The sequence below is a fragment of the Typopeltis vanoorti genome, chromosome 11 (genome assembly GCF_054136105.1).
Source record: "Typopeltis vanoorti isolate ZY-2024b chromosome 11, IOZ_Tvanoo_1.0, whole genome shotgun sequence".
Taxonomy (NCBI): Eukaryota; Metazoa; Arthropoda; class Arachnida; order Uropygi; family Thelyphonidae; genus Typopeltis; species Typopeltis vanoorti.
The window spans coordinates 39,689,062-39,704,677 of NC_143559.1; the positions used below are offsets into that span (position 1 = coordinate 39,689,062).

Sequence of the window (15,616 nt, forward strand, 5' to 3'; positions counted from 1 at the left end):
ATGTATTTCAGTAATGTAAACTTGCGTACTACAGAACTATATATAACGTTTTATATATATATATATATATATATATATATATATATATATAACGTTTTATATATATATATAACGTTTTATATATATATATAACGTTTTTTAACTTGGGTATATTATGTATTCAAGATACCAAATAATTTTATATAAACTTGGTTTTAATCCTATATCCCAAGTAAGCAAACGGACAAGAAAGTCAAGTTTGCGCCTGCAAGTAGTGCAAGTCCAAGACAACTCTTAGTAGTGCCAGTCGAGGCAACCCTTGGTAAAGGTGGATAAAGTTCTGATCACTTTTCTTAGTGTGTATAATACTAATATACTAATAACTAACTAATATATAATATATATATATATATATATATATATAACTAATAAAAAGTAATATACTAATAAAGTATACTAAGAAAAGTGATCAGAGCTTTATCCACCTTTACCACGAGTTGCCTCGACTGGCACTACCAAGAGTTGCCTTGGACTTGCACTACTTACAGGCGCAAACTTGACTTTCTTGTCTGTTTGCTTACTTGGGAAATAGGATTAAAACCAAGTTAATATAAAATTACTTGGTATCTTGAATATATATATATATATATATATATATATATATATATATCTTCTATCTTAGCATAAACTTTCATTTCCTGATAACATGATCAGGAAATGACACTATCTACCGGCAATTTATTCTTACAATTCATTTGTAAATATATAGGCTGTGTATTTTTTAATGCCTGGAAAAGAAACTTTTTTTTTCTTGGAATCATTCATTCATTATTTGGTGCCACAAGTAAACATGTGGAGAGCTAACTTTTCTTAACAATTAACTAGAATCTACACAACTCTTAGTGACTTATCTTCAGGACCCTTCCGTGGGTTTGCTCCGCCTAAGTGCAAAATTTTTGTGCCCCCCCCCTTTAAAAATTAAAAGATCCCGAAGTACAATAACACGTTTCGAATCATTTTATTATACTGCACATTAAGAGGAAATCTCTCTCTCTCTCTCTCTCTGTAAAAAATATAGTTTATGATCCTTTTTCATTAACGTATGAATTTTTATTGGCTAATGCTGCGATTTATGATCAGAGATGTTGAAGCCTAGATTAATATCATGGCTTTTAAGACATCATTAAAAGATTTTTTTTTTAAGGGGAAGGGGCGGAAAAATATGCTACTGCACGCGGCGACAAAATTTCTAGGGTTGGCCCTGGGGCCAGTCCTGGTGAATATGGTGTTTGAGGTAGATATTGAAATCCCAAGTCGTATATTGTCTGTTGGATTTCATAATGGTGCATTGTCTTGCAAAAGCAACACGCCTCTGCTTAGTTTCTCGAACCGATTTTCCTTCAGTACCTCCTTCAATTCCTTCAGAGCTGCTGTAACAGTTTCACCCTTCTTGAGGTAAGGTAAGGATTACACCATCCATATCCTAAAAGACAATGGCAAGAACTTTCCCTGCTGACTGTTTGGTTCGAAACTTCTTTGGCCATGGAGAACCTTTGTGTCTCCACTCCATTGACTGTTGTTTGTTCTCTGGGTAATAGTGACGAAGCCATGTTTCATCAACGGTTAAAATATGAGCTAAAAAATTTCACGAGGATGAAATCCCTTTATGAAATGTTGTTTTAACATCTCAACTATACCCGCCTCAGTGGATATCATTCACTGCAACCAGTATGCCCCGCCAAAAAATCGTTTTCCGAACGAAGTAGGATAAATAGTAGTTATAAATAATAGGATAATAAAAAGATATATACCTCTCAAAATAATCCAAAACAAAACAAACAAAAAAAAAATTGCACACACATCTTCGCCCCCAGACGCCTTATAATTCATTTTTCGGTGAACTGTATTTTCGATGAATTGGGATTTTTCGATGAATTGTTGTTTTTCGATCAATTACGTTTCGATGAATTGTCTTTTCAATTAACTGCTCATCGGTGAATTGCTTTTTCGGGGAATTGTCTTTCGATGAATTGCTTTTTCGATTAATTGTTGTTCGATGAATTGTTTATTCGGTGAATTGCTTTTTCGATGAATTGTTGTTCGATGAATTGCCTTCGATCAATTTCTTTCGGTAAACTGTTTTTCGATGAACTCTCCGGATACCGTATTAATTTCGGTTGCTTTTCGTTAGCACTCGTCTGCAATTCAAAATTATTCAGTTGGATCCAATTAATCAATCCCCCCCCCCCCACCCCCCCCCCCCCCCACCCCCCCCCCCCCCCACCCCCCCCCCCCCCCACCCCCCCCCCCCCCCACCCCCCCCCCCCCCCACCCCCCCCCCCCCCCACCCCCCCCCCCCCCCACCCCCCCCCCCCCCCACCCCCCCCCCCCCCCACCCCCCCCCCCCCCCACCCCCCCCCCCCCCCACCCCCCCCCCCCCCCACCCCCCCCCCCCCCCACCCCCCCCCCCCCCCACCCCCCCCCCCCCCCACCCCCCCCCCCCCCCACCCCCCCCCCCCCCCACCCCCCCCCCCCCCCACCCCCCCCCCCCCCCACCCCCCCCCCCCCCCACCCCCCCCCCCCCCCACCCCCCCCCCCCCCCACCCCCCCCCCCCCCCACCCCCCCCCCCCCCCACCCCCCCCCCCCCCCACCCCCCCCCCCCCCCACCCCCCCCCCCCCCCACCCCCCCCCCCCCCCACCCCCCCCCCCCCCCACCCCCCCCCCCCCCCACCCCCCACAAAACTTTGGCAACACCAAATGGTAAAATTCTTTTCAACACACCTTGACCTAAATAAACAAGTATTAAAATAAAGTTATTCAAATTATTATACGTGCCATGTAAGTTGTAAATAAGTGGTAATTTTTAACACGTCTATTTTAGTACGTCATGCTTATTGCTATATTCACTAAACTAGGACATTAGCACTTTCGAGTTGAACAGGAACTCAAAATTATCCTCTTAATAAACTTTCTGTGCTTCGTCAGTTATATATTGAATATATCGGTAATCAAATGTCTAAAAGTAACCAAGAAAAACATCAACATTACAATTGAAATCTGTTCTCCTATGCTAATAATTATACACAACCAGTCTGTTCATTTATAGGAATGAACAAAAGTGCACAGATTCTGCTGGCCAGAGCTTAATCTTAAAGCGGGCAGGTTATGCTGTCTGAAATTATTGATGAATTTTCTTTTTGCATAGTCAGCAAGCGCTTGTAGAACCGTTGTTATGGATATCATCTGGCTAAAAAGACCTAGTTTGAATCCTGCTGGGTATATGTAGAATTTTTTATCAGGGTTTTTCAGCTGAAGGTGTTAGCCAGTCTCATATGGAGGTGAGGAGATTGCTCACAAAACAGGCAAACTGACCAGAACACACGCAGTTTACAAACATAATATACTGGCCTAGTTGCGTCTGAAATCCCAAACTTAACCAGCATTAGCTGCAAACAGTGTAATAAATCGTTGGATTTAACGCAAATTTACCACCATCTTTCTAATTGATGTGGAGTCAAAGGACTCAAGTCTGAATCAGTTAACAATTATTACTACTCTGTATTGTTTCGTCCTCATTTGCCGATGAAAAAAGTCTTGTACACAAGATCGTTCATCACTGAGGTAACAAGAGTTTTGATTGTAGCCTACAGCTTTAGGCTACAATCAAACGTTTTTTTAGTCTTACCAAAGAGCATTCCAAATTGTGCTTCTTGAGGGATTTTTCGTATTTCCGAATTTAATTCTTCACGCGATATTCACTTGAAATCATTTCTCTGTATTTTAAATAGATAAGTATCAATACTAAGGATATCGTTCAGCATGATGAGTACGAGAAATTCTGTATTGGTTCTTTTATGGATACAATGTACTCGGAGGTATCGTACGGTGACTGCTAGAATTCGATCGAGAAGTAATCACCAAACAGTTTTCTTCGAAATTTTTCATTCCAAAATTAAGTTAAAGAAAAATTAACTTAATAAAATTGTTACAGAACAGATTTTGGCTGTTACCTCCCCCCCCCCAAAAAAAGAGGGGAAAATGTCAGAAATTTACTTCATATATCTTTTATGTAATCGTAATTCATGTAGGAAACTTAAATCTTAACATCACAGTTTCAATATAGATTTATGAGAAGATAACTTACCGATTCTTCCCATTCCCACGATTCCTACTGTAGCTCCAGTAAGTCCCTGGCCGCAGAGCCATAAAGGACTCCAAGAATGAATCCATTCACCACTGGAAAAAATAACACAAAAAAAAATCAGCTCTCCAAATGTATAATTTATATTTTTAAATAATTAGATATCACAATGACACTACCATATAGGAATGTTTAACTCTAATCCTTCACTAATTTTTTATGCTTTTCGACAGTCGCCATGGCTTATTGTATTTCTTCTTCGAACATTATTCTTAAATATGGTTTATTTGAATTGTAATATAATAGTTTTTTTTCATGCATTGAATATTTTTTCTAATCCAGCAAAACGTTTGTCTTAGAAAATTATGGACTTTTTTAAATATTTATTCGTTTTTTTTTTCTTTCCCGAAACGTGTATTTATTTGCCTAAAATCGGTTTTCTTCGTTCAATAGCACAATATCCAGTTGAAAACATGGATTTTTCTGATAGAATAATTTTAAAACTGTAGAAAGAAAGTTTACATAGCTTAGTTTACAAACAATAAGTTTTAAAACTTGCTATTATCGTTTGCCTTGGAATCTAAATGCTGATCAAAATCAAACACTCGGTCATTTCAGAATAACATTCTGAATGACCATATGATGTCCATTGAGAAATCAGTAGCAATTCTTCACTTATATTTTTGTTATAGGTAAAATATTGTATTTAATACCTCTACTGAAGGAAATACAAGCATCATGGGTAAGTATAATTTAAGTACATCCTAGAATATGCTTTATGATAACATGGCACATTGTTTGTATGCCTGTTTAAAAAAAAAACAAAAAAACAAAAGCTGTTTAGCAGCCCATGTACATTGATTCATATACTTCACGTAGTCTTTCATAACACTTCTGAGTAATTCAAAAGCGCACGTTGGGTTCCATTTAATTGTCACTCACCCTCCTACTGTCGATAATGAGTGCGTGCCTTTTCAACGTTATCAGTTTTGATGTGGATGAATGCTGATCATCGTTCGTTTATCAACGATGCTTGTTCGGCCGTTTTTGAACCACCCTGTATGTGATACCATTCGTATATGGGTCGCTGTAATGAAACATTGTATTCATGCTGTTCTTTAAGCTTTCCAATGAATTTTTGCTCCTGTTATATACTTTTCATTTCACAAAAAATCGAACTCGCGCCGTTCTTTTTCAGTTGACGTATTCATCTGAGCGATTTTGTTCATGAAGTATAATTCAGAAAGACAACTGTTAATTAACGTCATCCCCCCCCCGTATGCATTCAGCAGTATTAACCAATTTAGAGAGGGGGGGAGCATTGCAGATACTTGCTAGTTTATCATTGTATAATAGCATTTCAAAAAAAAAAAAAAATTGCGCCAACATTCACTGGTATGTTAAGGACTTTATTTTGAGATACACGCGTGTACGATATCTACGTCGACTTGGAAAGAAATCGCTTTGCCAATATAATCTCCAAAAATAAGTCTCTCTCGATAAAACCATCCATTCCAGCATGAAGGAATTAGTGTTAAATGTATTTAACCGGGAAATTACGTTTTTCAGCTAACTGCAGAGCAGTTAGTCAAGTCATTACGCTGTCCAAACGTTTTTTTTTTGTGATATAATGTTGCTCTTTATACTATCGCACGCTGTTGTATTACAATTATTACAATTTCCCATACGTTACTCAAGGTTACTTTAGATTATTCTCGGCATTGCCGCAAGTTTTTTCAGCTCATATCTTATATTTTTGCAGGGAATTATATATAAAGTATTTATATATATAATATATATATTTAATTTAATTATTATAAGAAAATCGCTTGCTTTTCTGCACGTTTCTACGGAAACCGAGATAATCGTGAAATAGAACTGTCACGGGAAAAGTTATCGTTCTTGATTTATTCAGTAGCCTGATTAACGAGGAACTGTTTATAATTTTTAGGCTTATATTATATCATTCATGTTTTTTCTTTCTTTTGCCTAAAAATTAGATTATTTAATCTTGCAGACAGGACTTCAAGATTTCTGAACGGAGTAACTTGAAATACTGGACAAATTAATGCAGATGGAGTTTCAAATCTTTATTTGGCAGCTTGGTTGGCTGAGAGATTAGATCCAACAACAAGCTGCAATTTGTAATCCCGCCGTAGGCATGGATGTATGTGATCGTGTTTGGTGGGTGGTAGATGAATTTCATCGCTCGGTTTGAGAAAAGACCGACCCGCTTATTGGAGGCCTGAAGTGACTTTTTCAAATCACTTCAGACCGTCCTTATTGCTGTAGTCGTAGCATGTAGTATCTCTAGCCTATAAATGTTAATGTAGTAGTTCGGCATTTCAAGAAGGCGGGCAAAACGATAATGATATCAGGATGAGGCAACCTTCTAAGGCGAATAGAGCTAGCGTAACGAAATTGGGAAGGTGACGCGTTTGAAACAGATATTCATGAAACATTACTGCTGAATGCTTCATGGGGAAGGGCTATGAAGTCTTCCTCGTCCTGCATCTTGTCCGCGTAAGTTTCCTGAAGCTCGTAACATATGAAGAGACAGAAATGCACGCGTTGAAAGCCTCCTTACATTCTTCCTAGATTGAAATCTTATCAGGGATTGTGATTTTCTTTATTCAAAAGGTTCGAGCCAGCTCGAAGTGTAAGAAAAAAAAAAGCCTCCTGAACTTTCAAAGTTTCTCTACGATTCTTTAAAAAAATAAAAAATTTAAAAAAAAGCGGGGGGATTCTCACCCAAGAAAGGTTATTGATAAACTCTATAGTATATTTGTATACCGTGGGTAGGCTAAGGAATTTTTTCCATTTATATCGATTTTTTTTTTTAATTTATTTTTTACATAGTCCCGGAAACCTTCTTCTAGAGACCAAACATGGAATTTTTTCAAGCCACTTCAGGCCTTCAATAAGCGGAACGGCGGTCTCACACCGGATGATGAAATTCATCTCCCACCCTAAAGCTAATCACAAACATCAATGCCCATGGCGAGATTCGAACTAGCGACCTGTTTGGTTGGAGATTGGGTACGCTAACCACTTGACCAACCAGGCCAGCAGCATGAATGCATAGACCCCTTTCTACTATTTAGAAGGTAACATCGTCGTCATGATGAGGTCTAATTTGTATTTCCATCGAAATATTTGGACAGACGTTCGTAATAATCATGAAATTATAACTTGTAATTATTCAAGATTAATTGGTGAAAAAAGTAATGGCATTGAATCTAGAACTTATACATTGCCATAGGTATTTTCAATTTCATTTCTTTTATGGTGAATTACACGCATAAAAGTTATTGAAGCATCGAAATTAGGAAATTTACAAAAGTAAAAGCACTTCAATATCACCACGAACGAGATTTGTGTCGTTTTGCCTTCTATGGAATACGTGGCTGCTTCGGTTGCGAGACTTGTGCATCTCAGATTTTCAGTCGTTAGCAGTTTGTTACAATTTCTGGACTCTACTTTTTTTTTTTTTTTTAGCAGTATTTGTTTCCATTTCTCAAGGGACAGTCTTACCTTCCTCAAGTATGACTTGGAAATGTGGTATATGTTCTTGATGCGGGCATTTTTATGCAGTAATTTCCAATTACTTTTGTTGTTGATGCAGTATGCTTGTTAAGTTCAGAAATCAATGATATAAGAAACTTTGATTTAAAATTTCTGATATTACTGATGTCTGCTCTTCAGTGAATACTTCTATAAGTATAGTTCGCCCACCGATTAGAGGTCCCTCGACACTTCTGCGCGTGTCAGAAAAAGGAGAATCCATTCCGATAATAGGGTAATCAGTCTGTCTTCTGGGATGAGTTTGTTTATTATTACAGGTTGGATAATTTAGCTTTTCTTTTACGAACATTGCTGTTTTTAAAGTGTAACTATTTTGCTTGTATAACAGTTGGAAAAATGTACGTAGAGCGTTAACAAAAGTAAAAAAGGTATAGCATAAAACAAAAATGTAACTAAATTTATTTTTAAGAAAGTTTTCTATAAAATAAAAATAATTATACAGAAAAACAGAAATTATTTCAAATGAACTTAGATATTCTAAACATACAGTTGAGAGAACTGAAACACTTTAATGTCCTAAACTGATTAATTATTTATGACTTGTTGTGACTCTTTTAACAAACCCATGCAAAAAAAAATGTTGGAAAAAATACCATTGTCAAATTCTTTTAATCTTCAGAGTCATCTGAATCGGTGTCCGAATCGCCATCACTTTCACTTAAACTGATCACCAAACGTTCGCATAATTCTTCGATAATTCCGTCTCTGTCCCAATATATATTTTCCAATGAGGTGACATGAGAGCAATATTTTCCTCGGTTTTGAACTGTAATACTTTCAATCGCCTGTTCTGAAAGCTTAAAAAGTTTCGACATGTCAATATCCCCAGTTACGTTGCGATGGCGAATGAAACTTTTCACTTCTGCCCAAACATACTCAGTAGCATTAATATCGCAATGATATGGTGGTAGCCTCAAAGCTAGAAATCCATGCTCTTTGAGTATCGTGTCGAATTTAAATAGTTTAGTTGTGGGCGAGTTTCTTTTGACCAAATTAAGCAATTCAATTTTTCGCTTATCTGGGGAATGAGAAATGTTATTTGCAGAGAGCCAAACCATAAGAACTTGCTTCTTATTAGACCAATTTGGAACTTTGTATAATCGAATAGAGTGATATGAAGCGTCATCAATTATAACAACAGCATTTTTAGGAAGGTTTGGAATCAGTTTTTCTTCTGCCCACTTTTCGAAGATCGTAGAATTCATTTGCCCATGGTAATCTCCAATAGTTGAATTGACTTTGTATGGTAAGTTTGAATTCGGTAAAAAACCCATTTCTCCACCTGTACACAAAAATATTATGCGCCGCGAGGCATTTCCGGTTTGTAGCACTCCGCATTCTTCTTTAGACTGCCAACATTTTCCATAAGTTAAATTACTATCAATCCAAGTTTCATCTAGATACACAATCGGGCTTTTCTCCTCCCTGAAACGTCATATTGCTCTCAAATACTGCGTTCTAGATAAAACAATGTCACTTCGCTCCATGATAAGTTTCCTTTTATTCTGGGACTTTTTAAAACAAAATCCGATTTCATTAAGTATTTTCCTTAAAGTTTCTCTTTTCCAAAGAAAATTAATTTTTTCTTTAAGCACCGGAATCAATTTCGGAACAGTTGGCACTCTTTTCTCGACTACGTAAAATTCGTGAATAGTTCTTATAATGTCTACATCAAAATCATTCAAAGCTACGGTTTCGATGGTTTTCTTTCTCTGGAGCTTTTTTTTAGGAGATTTAAATTTTGGCTTACCTTCACCTTTTGATTCCCTAAGAATAGTCTTTTAATAGTCGACCCCGATACGCCCGCAATTGCACTTTTTATGACTTGAGAAAGGGGAACAAGAAGACGGCCTTCTGACGATTCTTTTTCGCAGAATGTCAGCACATTATTCAATATTCTTTTGCAAGAGCTACTGAAACGTTTAACAACAGAACTTGTTGACTGTACTGGATCCATCACAAATTAATAATAAAAAAAAATGCAAAAAAAGCGACAACAAAAATCAAGCTAGTACTAGTACAGCGACAGATAAGAAAGCACGTGATTTCGCATGTTGGCGACCAATTCGTACATTCTTCATTTCTTTCTCCCCTTCAGCATGAATCGACTATTCTTGGCAAAATGCCAAGGAGGGATCTACAAATGGTGGGCGAACTATAGTTATAAAGGAGGAGAAATTATTTTCACCATTGGTACTAGTATGAACAGTAATTTCCTTACTGTTAATCCCTGTAAGTGGTACCATTTGGGGTCATCCTTAAGTAGTATTAGGCTTTGAGAAAAGGGTCTGCAGGCAAGATCACATTTCTTACTGGAATAGATTTGACATCTCTAGCCATCCCTGGGACAAGCATATTACATCCGTATTCTCTTTCGCTTCCAAGAAACTAGATATTTCTTTCCACTCGATGTTATACATTTAAACACGTGATTGTCCCAAATCCTCCCAACCTTAGAATATTGTTCTTATATTTCGGGTGTGTCAAAAAAACCTCCCCCAAAATGATCAAAGCCATCCTGAAGACAGAAAGCTAATCCATTGCTGTCCGCTCTCTTACAGATCCACAATAATCACTTTCTCGTAGACGCTTTATTTTTTTTGTCTCATGTCTCTTCTATAAGGATTATCACGGGTGATATTCTGCTCAGCTAGCATTGCAAAAAGGAAACACGAGTAAGTGTTGATCACTGTCTACTTGTTTCAGATATCTAACCAACTTTTCCTCTTTCAATATCTTTATTATTTGGAATATCTTCCTCGCATTGTTTTCTCCGAATACTGCAACCTCCAGTTTGTCAAGAAACACATCTACGGGTTCTTATTTCTCTTGGATCACACACAGCATCACTGTGCTATATATTTATTCAGTACGTCATGTAATATAGCGGCAGTGTTACATTAATATAGAATGTGTTACTTGGGTTTTAGTTATCTGACTTCAGGACCAGCCTCTTTCAGTTTTGTTGAAAAAGACGGCAACCAGCATGCAGTTCTATATCTCTTTACTATCTTAAAGCAATGATTTTATTGCCTTTCAGGAAGTTTAGCAAATGCATCCAATAAAAAACATGTTATTTTCTGTTGAGTAAAAAAAAAATACTTTTTCATAGCACGGAATCATTGGCAAAATAATTCTAAATGTGTTACAAAATTTTAGTTATCACACATGAAACAAACTGATATTTATAAGTACTTTAATTTTTACTTTTTAATCGCCGACGCCGCATCAAAAAGCCTTCTTCCAACTGCCAGCATTAGGGTAACTGTGAATTCCGCAACGGAGTCAGTGGACACGTGAGGCGTATTGCTAACGACGACGTTCCTTGGAGAAAAAAATTGATTATTAATATCTTTATACAAACTTCAAAAAAATTGAAATACTTGCTATACAAAGTAATTAGCTACTGGCATAGGGGTCCTGCCATCGCCAGGTATGATAGTTTAAGCTCATTATTAAAATATCCGATTATTAATAACTTTTTAAATACTCTCGGAATTCACTCTTGCAGTGGTCATTATCTGGTATATTATCATTATCTGGTCATTATCTAAAGAAGAGTGATGATGAGTCTAACACAATAATATATACTTATAGTACTAGATGAAACTATATATTCCCTACCTTTTCTTGCATTCGTTCAAATCAATATGTTCATAACCAACTGACATGGTAGCTACAACTTTCAGTTGTGGACCTATCAATGAGAAAAGCATTTTGTATATTCATTTCGGATAACTTCGATTATTTGGGATTACAGTATATTTTTCAGTATTATTAACATAGTTTGTGAATAGAAAAATCCTATAAATTCTAATTATGTATAGCAAAATAGCAATGAAAGCTAAATAACTAAAAAAAAAAAAAAAACTTGTTTTCTTCAAATATATGTAACTGAAATTTTCACAGAACATAATTTGCATTTATATTATGTACTGTATATTGTTACCATCTTCTCTCTGAAGACATTCCATAAGGAAAAAATAAGTTCATTTACAAATATTAAATAAACCTTATTTACTTTATAAGTGTTATTAAAACTATCTCATTTATTCGGAATGTTTAATATCATATTTCATCTAGTTGCAATTTATTAACCATCCCATATCTGGACTGAAATTCCCACGATTGCTAAGGACGTGTATTACAGTAGTAAATTGTATGAGCATAAATGTCTGTTCGTTCATCTTCATCTCGATGAAAAATCGCAGTCTCTCCCCACCCCCACCAATGGAAACGCACTTTTCTATTAAGACCACACTAACTCAGTATTAGAAGGGGGAGAAAAAATAAAGCCTAGAAAAACTGCCTTTCATAATGGAAGCGACTCTCTACAGTTTTGTTTTCGTTTCAGTACGACTGGACCGATTTCTCGGAACACCCCTTCAACGTATGAAACACTCCTACAAGTATATAAGAAACGAATTCGGTCGCAGATGGAAGTTGAAAGATGTAGCTTGTAGGCGCGGGAGAAAATAGTTAAAATAATGCTACTTGCCAATTTTTGCATTTTTTTTTTAAAGAGATGTAGTTTATTAGTTGGGTTAACAACTTTCAAATTTGGTAGACTGTGTGTTTCTCCAGAATTCACCTGTTAATAAGTAGCTTATTGTAACATTCAACTGGGAAGCAGAAATTTGTCTGCAGTGATTCATTCTTACAATAAGAGTAATCACGAATCCATACAGCAGTTGTCTTAAGAATCACAGCTGCGAATCTTGATATCGATATCCGAAATTTTATGGGAAAAAAAAAATTGAATAATACCAACTTAAGGAAAATAGTGCAATGGTCTAAAAAGGAAAATAGTCTAAAATGACAAACATGAATGACCGAAAAATGAATAATTGGTTTATGTTATATAACAACAAATAATGCACTTACATTTGCAATAAATATTCTCATACTATTTTATAACTATCTTGAGACTTCTCTGCTTTTTAGTTGCCTTAAAAGATTTATAAACGTTCTTAAGATCTTTTATTTGTTTAGATAATTTCGTAACAGCATGTCGTCGCCGGAAGTAACAAAAGTTAATTGACATTCCTTCGAAGTGCTTTCTTTCATATAGCAGTGGGATTGTTTAATGGGTGTAATCCTGAAGCAAAGTTCCGAAAAATTCTCCCCGCCCCTCCACTAAAAAAAAAAAAAGAAAAAAAAAAGCTTCTGTGCAGTGGTGTGTAGCTGGAGCTTTTGCCGCCCCTCTCAATACACAACAAAAATACTACAAAAAGTCCAAACGACGTACGGAGAAATAAATTAAAACACTGTATTTATTATTGAAGTAAAACTTTAATTTCAACATTCTAAAATGCTATTTTTCTTGCTTTTCTGTTAGCAAAATCGTCGATAACATTAACAAAGTCTATTTCATAGTATTGTAGGGAATTCATAACCAATTTTAATTTAGAAAAACTCCTCTCACAACTAGCAACACTTACCGCAATTTGTAAAGAAAATTCGCAGTAGTATTACAATATTTTGAACTGAGTTCACGAGACTGTATTTTAGAATTAACTGCAAAAGTTGAACGTACCGCCCGGGAAGGATCCTCCCCCTCCGCCCCCCACTAGCTACGCCTCTGCTTCTGTGGTAACGGAGTTTATCTAGAAATTGGACAGGAGTCATGCCGAAACTGATTATATAAAATTAAACCTTTTAGTTTATTCGAAGAAGGCTATTCATTTCATTTTTTTAAATTTGTCAAAAATGAAAAAAAAATCTTTTAAAAGATAAAATATGAGTCTAAATTAGCATTAATCTGATAATTGATCCTCCCTGAAACTTTGGTTTTTAATCCCACAAAACACATGCAAGCCAGAAGGATACGTGCAATTAACAGGCATAGCACATTGTCCTTAGTCGCTTCCTCCGTTATTTTAAAACATTCGATAAATGATTTACATACAACATAACACACACGTTCTTCAAGCGACCAACAGTCAGAAGTTTAATCAGATTGAATATCTTCCTACTTCAGATGTGTCTGTGTTGAGCGTACACTGCTGCTTCTTGCCAATCCTATTTGGGTCTTATTGCCAATCCGTCTCATTCATGTTTTACCTCTTTTCCTAACAACTTTTTGCGAACTCAACATAATCTTGTTGACCAACCGAAGGTCTTGCATTCTGACAACATGGCCGAACCATCGTAGCCTTTCCTTACATATGATAGTACTAAGAGGTGCCTCACTACCCTTCCGACGTATCCCATTATTATTCAAGAAATCTAACTCCCAAAACACTCCTTAAAGATCGTCGATCAAAAACATCACGTCTCCGATTATCACTCTTACAAAATGCGCATATCTCAGCTTCATAATGCAAAACAGACAGAACCGGACTACTAAAGATTTTAGCTTTTATTTTTATTGATATTCTGCTGGGTTTCCATAATATTTAAACACTCCTGAAACAGTTCCTAATCTTCTACTCACTTCGTTCCTCACTCCACGATATCGGTTACGCGGCTACCAAGATAACTGAACTAAGAGAGAATTACCTTATAACACATCCTTAAAAAAAGATATAGGCCTCACATTCATATGGTTTTCATTTCCATTTCGTCATTTCATTGAAGTCAACGAAACACACAGATTCGCAAACCAAAATATTTGGTCTATGCAACTTCTTCCGTTTGAATCTGCCTTGCTCATCTCTGAGTTTGCTTTCCACCAAAAAGTCCTTTATCCTGCTGAGTATGATAATCCAGGTAACCTTATCCGGAATAAACAATAAGCTGATTCCCCTATAATTCTCACATGGTGGTGTGTAGTCTTCTTTCTTAAAATGTGCACTATTATACTTAGAGTGAAATCTCTGGAAACTTTATTCCGCTGCTATAAGATGTTCAGGATCTGATAGCCAAGTCACTATACTCTCCCTACCTCATTTCAGCAGTAATATCATTATACCCTATTGATTTATGAAGTTTTAATTTCCTTATCACCAATCTAACTTCAGATATTGTAAAGGGGACTGATAACAAATTGGGAAGTGGTAGCATTCTGTTCACCAAGGATAATTAGATCATAAGACCTGAATATTTTTTAAAAGATAATCAAAATTTGGACTACAAAGCTGGATTTATGATCAACTTCGGAGAATACTATCTTTTGGTCCCATGGTATCAGTTACTGAATGGGAAAATTGTCAGCAATGCAAGTGAATCTGAAAATGTGCTTAAATGAGGAGGTATCTGAATGTATCCCTAGTGTTCGAAGAATAAATAGGTTGGGGATGAAATGGATGTGCAACCTTATTAAGCAAGAAATCCACAAGAGATGTGGAAAGAATATCGTGAGAAGAGTTATGATTGAGTTATGAAAATATATAAAGCGCATGCCAGAAAGGTAACAAGTATTGTGCGGAAAGCTAAATCGGAGAATGAAAAGAAATTTATCGTTATGCTGCATGCAAAAAAAAAAAAAAGAATGAATAACTCTTCTGAATGCAGATGGTACTCTAGTGATTGAAACTAATGAAATTGTTCAATTAATGAGTGCTCACTTTGCTAAGATATATCAACCAGGGTACACAGCACTAATGCTACATTGGATGAAAAGTTAGAGGTCCATGAAAATGAGGTTAAAGAGCTGTTGCATAATCTGGATAACTTGTCAATAAGAGCAGATGGAATTATTATTATTTATATGGGCACTCCATGGAGTCGAGACTCATCGCGGGAGACCCACTCTATTCATTAACACAATACCTATCATTGCCAGCAAAGGTTGGTCGATTGGTAGAGCCTCTGCTATTAATGGCTCGCAAAAAGTTAAGCAAGTTTGAGCGCGGTTAGTAATTGGAAGGGGATTATTCATTCGATGCTGTTGGCACACTCTTCCTCGATGAGTCTTTGGACTTCCTGGAGGTGTCACATAATAATATTAAACGTATTGACAGCTGGAG

General features: G+C 36.5%; 1 protein-coding gene across 1 annotated transcript in view; it reads right to left on the reverse strand.

Moving 5' to 3' along the window:
- The window catches only part of LOC150101458 (glyoxylate reductase/hydroxypyruvate reductase-like), a 43,219-nt gene that overhangs the window by 12,922 nt on the left and 14,681 nt on the right, over window positions 1–15,616 (reverse strand). The window contains exons 3-6 of the mRNA XM_090400801.1: window positions 11,331–11,403; window positions 10,914–11,030; window positions 4,125–4,216; window positions 2,712–2,767 (exon numbers count right to left, since the gene is read on the reverse strand). Coding sequence (XP_090256927.1) covers window positions 2,712–2,767; window positions 4,125–4,216; window positions 10,914–11,030; window positions 11,331–11,403 — 338 coding nt within the window. The remainder of the gene's footprint in view (window positions 1–2,711; window positions 2,768–4,124; window positions 4,217–10,913; window positions 11,031–11,330; window positions 11,404–15,616) is intronic.